This window comes from Quercus lobata, chromosome 8 (genome assembly GCF_001633185.2).
Source record: "Quercus lobata isolate SW786 chromosome 8, ValleyOak3.0 Primary Assembly, whole genome shotgun sequence".
NCBI classification, from domain to species: Eukaryota; Viridiplantae; Streptophyta; class Magnoliopsida; order Fagales; family Fagaceae; genus Quercus; species Quercus lobata.
Window position 1 is genome coordinate 59,993,001 of NC_044911.1, and position 8,801 is coordinate 60,001,801.

The window sequence follows — 8,801 nt, forward strand, 5'->3', positions numbered from 1 at the left end:
CTCCCCCTTTGTCAATTCATGACAAAACTTACATACAAATAAATTCCTCTTCTATTATTTATTTTTTTATAATATATAATATCTCAAATTTAAATATTATTGTTATATGAATTTAAAAGGAAATTACAAAATACGTAACAAAGACCATTACAACTTAAATTAATTATGCATTGTTAGAGCATTCACAATGGTAAAGGTAAAATTTTTGGCTTTTAGCATCTCAAAAGCTTACTTTATCTATTTTAACACACAATTTCATAACTTTCCCTACATCAATTCTCTTATTTTTCACATCTAAGCCAAGCATTGTTAATTAATTTATTAATTTCTTTCTCACGTCCTCCCTCTTCCTCTCTACCACAAAAACCCAACAAACCCATACAATTGGCCACAAAAACCTAACACCACCAGCCACTGCCACCACTGCCACTAGGCATAAAACGACATTAAACCTAGCAACCCACAATCGGTCACAAAACCTATTGCCACAAAACGTATCACCACTATTCCCACAACAGGCCACAAAACCCATAATCACTACAAAAGAGAGAGCGAAGAGAGAAAAAAAAGGTTCGAGTCTGAGGAGAAGAGAGAAAACAAACTGATAGAAGAAAGAGAGAGAACAGGCTGGAGAGCTAAAAAGATAAAGAAATAGAAGAAGAGAGAGAATTGGAATAAAAAAAATTTATAACTTTGTAACTATAGTAAGCTATCATTTTTTTTTTTTTGGCAGTTTACTGTAGTTCGGGTTTAAAAATTTTAGTTTTAACACAATCAATGCAGCATGCATTTTGTTGTTTATGTTGCTAAAAATAGTTTTTTTAAAGCAAATTAAGAGCAAAACTGTGAACGCTATTATATTAGCAATTTATATTATATATTCCTCAAATTTTTATGTTTAAATGTAATTTTTTTTTGGTGTGAGTGTTTTTTTTTTAACAGCAATGTTTGTTGTGTAATCATCATAGAAATTATAGAAATTAAGAAGAAAAAGAATTAAAATTAACACATCACTTACATGTAAATGTACACATTGTTATGTAATCATCACTTATATGTAAATGTACACATTGTTATGTAATCATCACTTATACCGTTTCTCTATATTGGTGTGCCACCAACATAGAGAAACGGTATGCCATGCACTTTGGGAATGCCCCTTGGCTCGTAATGTGTGGGGATTGGCCAGTGGTAAGATTCAGAAAAGCAAGGTCTATGCAACAGATTTTTTCCTTTTGACGCGAAGCATGTTGGAGAGGCTGCCAAAAGACGAGATGGAGCGATGGACGACTGCTGCATGGGCAATATGAAGGGCACATAACAAGTTTTGTTTTGAGGACTTCCAGCCTAGACCAGAAACTACCATTCGCGAGGTCCATTTTGCATGAATATCAAAAGTTAGTGACAAACCAACAGGCTGGTATGTATAGCCCTGGAGCACATCAGGACTCTTACACCTTTGTACTTTTATCTCATTATTTTAATACAAATTCGACCTTTTCAGTAAATTAAAAAAAAAAAAAAAGAGACGTGGAAAGGAGGAAACTTCGAGGTTAAGGGATATAGCTTGTCAAGAAAAAAAAGAGGGTTAAAGAGATTGTACCGTCTTTAACCTTTCATGGTCAAAAGTGTCTCATACACACTGCTTTCTTCTATTTCGTTTTGCTTTTTTCTAAAAGCACCCGCCCATGTTAAGTATTTAGGGCCTTCAACCTTTCAGTTCTAGAGTGCGTCATAGTCTACTTTCATCTACTTTAGTTTCGATTAACAAAAGTCTTTGGGCTTCTATTCCCGACGACAATGTCCGACCAAGGAGAGGGTCCAGCGATAGGGATCGATCTGGGAACGACGTACTCGTGCGTGGCAGTGTGGCAAAATGAAAGAATAGAGATAATAGTTAATGATCAGGGTAACAGGACCACTCCCTCCTATGTTGCTTTCACTCCGATAGAGCGCTTGGTAGGTGATGCCGCCAAGATCCAGGTCGCCAGGAACCCCACCAACTCCATCTTCGGTAATCTCTAAAGTTTTTTTCTTTTCTTTTTTTCTTTTTTTGAGTGTTATTCTTAAGCACTTAGTGTTATACTCCCCCATTAATAATAATAAGGTTATTCGTGAAAATAACTTTGATCACATATACTGTTAGCTCATCGCATGAAATAATAATTCCACATAAAACATTAAAAAAATTCCACATATAAAAATTCAAAAGTTATATGTGGAATTATTATTTAGATAAAGTTATATTTGGAATTTTGATCCCTTAGAATATACAAAATTCAGACATCTAATTTGATCCCTTAGAATAAATTGAGAAAATAAATCAATCTAAAAGTTTTAAGAGTATAATTTTTTTTTTTTTTTTTTTTATTCTTGTTAGTAAGAGATTTATATATCAGAGATCAAAATAAATAAATAAAATAAGAGATTTATCTAAATGTACAAAATTTAGATCGTGAACAGTACAAAATGAAAATTGAAAACTGAACAATACAAAATTTAGTAAGAGATTTATATTCTTAGATATCACTTATTTTGCTGAAAACTGAAAACTTATTACTGAAAGTACTATAGCAAAGTAATTTATAAGTTAGCTGATTTTTTAGGCTGAAAGTACTGTAACTTCAGCTGAATAGTGATGTGAACAATACAAAATAATTCATCTGCATTTTTCATCTTTTTGTGGGGTTCATGAATAGTATCGAGGGACTCAAGTAATTTTCAGCCAAACACACAAAACATGGACGCAAAACGGTTTCCAAACACTCACCTAATTTGACTTGTTAGAATAAATTGAGAAAAAAAAATCAATCTAAAACTTTTAAGAGTATAACTGCAATTTAAAAATAAAAAAAAATAAAAAATTATTCTTCAATGTGTTTAAAATTTGGGTTTATATTTTATAACCAAAGTTCAAAACATTAAAGAGATAGAGAGAGTGGTAGGTTCTAAATGTTTAGAATAATTGGCAAATCGTGAACACAAACTTGTCTAGATATAGATCTTAGAGTCTATAGGTATTATTAGACAATGTTCAAGGTGATTCAAGTCAAAATTCAAGAACATACAAGTTGCAGGAAGAAGACTTCATATTCTGCCTGATTCGATCGATCAAAGAACAGGCTCGATCGATCGAAAATCGTATCTGTAGAATTTTAATTAAGGCCAAACAGCAGTTCAAGCCCATTTAGGATTAGAGTTTCTAATCTACTTCTCTCAATATATAAAGGAAACCCTAAGCACGTTTTTAGGTGGCTTTTCAAAGAGAAAAAAGTATGCCTCTTTTGTATTTAGGGTTTTATTCCTAAAAAGCTCTCTTATGTCTTCTACCGGTGTTATTCCTTGAAGAATCTCAAGATCCGGTATTGTAGAAGTTGCTACCTTCTCTTATCAACAAAGGTGCTGATGATCTAAACCTTCAAGGGTGGTCTTGGAGTCACAAACAGGAGAGTTTGTGCTACTAAACCTTTGAGTGGGATTTCAAAGTCACAAACAGGGGTGTTTGTGTTTTGCAAAGGCTAAAGAAAGAAGGAGTCCGTGGATTCGGAGCTTGCACGTGGTCGTGTCAGTAAGTTTTACTGGTTGGTAGCAATAAGAAGTCGAGCGTGGGTCTTATTGTATGAACTTCGATTCTTTCTAGTAGATTTGCTTTTTACCTTGAGGATAGCTAGGTTAAATCCTCCCCAGGTTTTTTATCGGTTTGGTTTTCTTGGGTGATCATATCATTGTCTTATTTATTTTTCGCTGCTATGCATGATATGATTGTTTGATTGTGATAACCTAGACTTGGAATTTGGACTAAGTAACAACTTGGCTAATTAACTAGGTTAATCCAATTATGTTTTAAGGGGTCTAAAAACCAATAGAGAGGATCCTTTAGCCTTTAGGGATTTAGTCTAGTATAAGAGCATTAAATTTTTTAAAAATATATTAATTTATGTAATTATGGGGCCCAATAATTGAATTTTCATGAGAAAATAAAAAAAGAAATGTTAAATTACTACAAATTTTACTACAAAATGCTAATAATTTGATATGGTAAGAATGTGATTAGTGCCATTGAAAAGGTAATAAATAATTATATAAATTGATTTTTTTTGTGATGGTGATATATCATCTTATAAGACTAATATAGTAAAATTTGCAATATAAGTAAAATTACTCAACAAGAAAAGAGACATAAATAGTGAAATGGGGGAAAATAATGAAAAAGAAAAGAAACTAGAAAAATGGATGAAATCCTGAGACAAAATAAAAGCTACTTTAAAAGAATAGTAAAGTAGGTGAAAAAGTTAGGTTATGTTTGATAATAATTTTTATATTCTATTTTCAAAAACTTGTTTTTGGGAATATAAATATATACATATATATATATATATATATATTGTATTTTTGAAATCAAAAACATGTTTGGTTAGTTGAAATTAAAAAAAAAAAAAATCAAAGAAAAAAAATAGAAAATACTATAATGTGTTGTTACTAGAATTTAAACTCTAATACTAACTTATTAAATAAGATAAATTCATTAAATAAAATTCGTGTTTTCATTGACTTTTAAAAAATAAAAATTGAAAACAGCCTTTTGCATGTTTTCAGTTTTTTTCACAAATTGAGGTTTGAGAACAATTTTTGTTTTCTGTTCATTTTGGATTACCAAACAAGTTTTTTAGTCTCAAAAATAGAAAATTGTTTTTAGAAACAGAAAATAGGGGAAAAAAACAGTTACCAAACATACCCTTATATTCTTTGATATGTGAGGGAAGGGATTTTTTTATTTATTTTTTTTTATTTTTTTTTTATGTTATTATCATTGTCTGTTTTTCTAGAGTGGGAGTCATTTATTTTCTATTCCAACCATGTTAGGGAGGCAAACTACTTAAGTGCAGAAGAAATTGAATGAGTGGCAATTGGCCGCTCTCACCCCTAGCTCCACCTGGTCTCATTCTAATATATTAATTTATTTTTTATAATTAGAAATAATATCAAACTATATTAGTTTAAATTAATTAAAATTCACCATTTTTTTATAATAAAAAAATGGTACAACAAATTTCAATTAAATTAGGTTTGATCTTTTTTTATATTATAAATTATCTAATTAAATTTTATTTATTAGTACTTATTGAATTAATATGTATCATATATAAATAAAATTTCCCCTAGAGCATAGAGATAACTAGTACCCTAAAACTAAACAAATTCTAATTTTAGGTTTAATAATTTCTAATTAAATTAGGAAAGATTCTTTCCACAAATTCTCTAATTTAACTTGTTATTTATTAATAGTACTTTTTTTATTATTGAATATTAACAATACTTAATAATTGAATGTCTGGTATATAAATTTTTTTTATCAAATTTTTCCATGCATTAATTGATCAGATTAGTGAATAATTTAAAGCAAAAATGGAACTTATTTTCCGGACGTTTCGAGTTATTCCTTTTACAAAATTAGTTTACACTCAAATATTAGCCAAAAGATGCAGGGGTTAGTCAACTTAATCATTGTAATATGTTTGGACGAGCTTATTATTATTTGCCTTTTATTTTATTTGAAATTAAATTACATAAAAATATATCTGTAGGGCCACGAATCTTTTCAAGCCAAGCCTAAAGTGCATGGAACCTTAGACCAGTGAGCCCAATACAACGAATTTGTAGAGAGTGGGTCAAAGAGCTGAGTTATGGTGTGTGAATAACGACCACCAAGGTATTCCCCATAGGCCAAGTTTAACAGAGAGAATGGGTCCTCAGCATAATCCGAAGAGCTTTTTCTGGTGCTTCTCGTGTGTTGGGGGTCTCTCCTCTCTTTTGTTTCTCTTTACTCCCCTTTTTATAGTCATTTTCTTTCTCCTGACTGGGGTCCCTAGGATAGGTACTTGTCCCATCAGCCCCTATCTCCAGTTGTTGGGAGTGGTTGTAAGGACAGAGAAGTATGGTTGTGTCAGGCACAAGGTACTGAATGCAATAAAGGCAGCCTTCCCTTAGACGCTTCTGTTCTATTAGTTGTCTTTTTTTGCTTTCGTGCTTTCCCTGCCCTGTGGAACGATTTGGAGTCTTGCTACCGGTGGTCTATTACTTCTTTTACCCTTGGCTATATCCATCCGAGGAGGATTTTCCTATGGCCGAAGAGGGGTTTTTCCATGGGCTGGGCCCTTTGGCCCAATATAGATATTGAATGGGCCTATGAGTCTTTTACCCCCACAATATCTATACTTCTGTTTTTTAATAAAAATATAACTTTACTTTTTCTTCGAATGATAAATATATTATTATACTTTACCTAATTAAATAAAATAAAAACACCTGGAAAAAAATGAACTTACACGAATATCACAATGTTTTATAGCACTCATATTCACCATTTTATAGGCCACAATCTCATTCAAATTCTACCACGCATGGTGTTAAAAGCTATCAATTATGGACAATTTTGGCTTTATTTTATTTTTATTTTTTTATAGGAATTTTGGCTTTATTAATTGTAGTGAATATGGGCTTAATTAAAGTTCTTTGTTACAAATTTCTGGCATATAGTATCGATTTAAATTAAAAAATTTCTAGGTCATCAGCAAAAGCTTAAGCTGCCAATTTTTTATGTTTTCTAATTATACTTAAATATATATATCTATGGACAAGAAATGAATAATTTATTTCTGCTCTTTATGCTTTATTGTTGTCAAATCATTTTTTAATTCCTTAAAATGGTATTGTCATGTAGATGCGAAGCGATTGATTGGTAGGAGATTCAGTGATCCTTTAGTTCAGGAAGATATCAAGCTTTGGCCTTTCAAGGTCATTTGTGGTCTTCATGACAAGCCTATGATCGTTGTCAACTATAAGGGCGAAGAGAAGCACTTTTCTGCGGAAGAAATCTCATCTATGGTCCTTAGAGTGATGCGTGAGATTGCCGAAACCTACCTGGGCACAACTGTGAAGAATGCGGTTGTTACTGTACCCGCCTACTTCAATGACTCCCAGCGTAAGGCTACAAAGGATGCTGGAGGCATTGCAGGCCTGAATGTCCTGCGTATAATCAATGAACCAACTGCTGCAGCCATTGCTTATGGTCTAGACAAGATTGCAGATAGCAATGACAAGAGAAATGTGTTGATTTTTGATTTGGGTGGTGGTACTGCAGATGTCTCACTACTTACCATTGAAAAGAGTGTCTTCCAAGTGAAGGCCGTTGCTGGTGACACTCACATTGGAGGTGAAGACTTTGATAACCGAGTGGTAAAGCACTTTGTTGAAATATTTAAGAGGCAACACAAGGTAGACATTAGTGGGAATTCCAGAGCTCTTAGAAGGTTGCGAACTGCTTGTGAGAAAGCAAAGAGGATTCTTTCTTCTGCAATTGAGACTAGCATTGAAGTCGATTCTTTATATAATGGTATTGATTTCTTTTCAACTCTTAGCCGTGCCAAATTTTCAGAACTCAATATGGATTTATTCAAGAAGTGCATCGCTATTGTGGAGACGTGCTTGACTGATGCTAAGATGGATAAGAGCTGCGTCCATGTTGTTGTTCTTTCCGGTGGTTCTTCCCGAATTCCCAAGGTGCAACAGTTGTTGCAAGACTTCTTTGATGGGAAGGAGCTTTGCAAGAGCCTTAATCCGGATGAGGCTGTAGCTTATGGAGCAGCTGTTCAAGCTGCAATCTTGACTGGTATAAGAAATGAGAAACTGCAAGACGTCGTGCTCTTAGATGTCATCCCTCTGTCCCTTGGTGTAAGTGTTAAAGGAACGGAGATGAGTATTGTGATTCCAAGGAATACCGCCATTCCTACTGAGAAGGAGGCTTACTACACTGTCTCTGACAACCAAACTTCTGCATTGATCTCAATTTACGAGGGTGAAAGAGCAAGAACTTGTGATAACAACTTATTGGGACAATTTAATCTTTCTGGTATTCCTCCAGCACCCAGGGGTGTTGCTAGAATAAACGTTTGTTTTAATATTGACACTAATGGTATCTTGAATGTTTCTGCTAAGGAGATGACCACTGGTGTAACGAGCAATATCACCATCACTAATGATAAGGCAAGACTGTCCAGTGAAGAGATTAACATAATGGTCCAGGACGCAGAGACATACAAGGCTGAAGATGATGAACACAGGAAGAAGGTCAAGGCTAAGGATGCTTTGGAGAACTATACCTACAACATGAGGAATGCTATCAATAATGAGAAGATTGGCGCCAAGCTTGCCCCTAAAAGTAAGAAAGAAATTAAAGATGCTATTGAACAGGTGATTGAGTGGTTAGATGGCCTCCAGCTCGTAGATTCAGAAGAGTATGAGGGCAAGCTGAAAAAGCTTGAGAGCATCTGCAATCCCATCATTTAGAGAATTTATAGATAAAAATAAAATTGAGCAGCACCTCTCAACAGTGCAACATATGTTAGGCCACAAATCGTGTTACTAGTGTGACTATTTCGACTTTATTTGTCCAAACCTTAAACTCTATTATTTTCTTTCTAATTTGTCCGTGGTTGAAAATTTTTGATTTAATTTCTGGTTTGTCATTTTTATGTCCACTGAAAAGGTTGAGCCTCAACCTGTCTAGCTCGAATGTGGATTAATCCCAGTAAAAGCCCCAGTTTGTTTGAGTTTTAGAGTCTTAGATTAGATTAAGAACCCATATGAATTGATAAATGGTTAGCTCTGAGTCTGCTCATGGAGAGGATAAATTGCCCCTGTTACGTAGCCTTTGTGAAATGTAACCTGACCCTGAATTTATATAAAGAAAAAAAAAAACCCAGATTCAAGGATATGAGAATTTTCTTTTTTGGTTTTGAGAG

The 8,801-nt window shown here is 33.4% G+C and overlaps 1 protein-coding gene across 1 annotated transcript; it reads left to right on the plus strand.

The window, feature by feature from the left end:
* Nucleotides 1-1,743: 1,743 nt before the first annotated feature.
* Nucleotides 1,744-8,474, plus strand: LOC115957458 (heat shock cognate 70 kDa protein-like). The gene is made up of 2 exons (XM_031075700.1): nt 1,744-2,014; nt 6,722-8,474. Exons 1-2 carry the CDS (start codon nt 1,801-1,803, stop codon nt 8,344-8,346), a joined length of 1,839 nt encoding a protein of 612 aa, XP_030931560.1. The 5' UTR covers nt 1,744-1,800; the 3' UTR covers nt 8,347-8,474.
* Nucleotides 8,475-8,801: the final 327 nt, after the last annotated feature.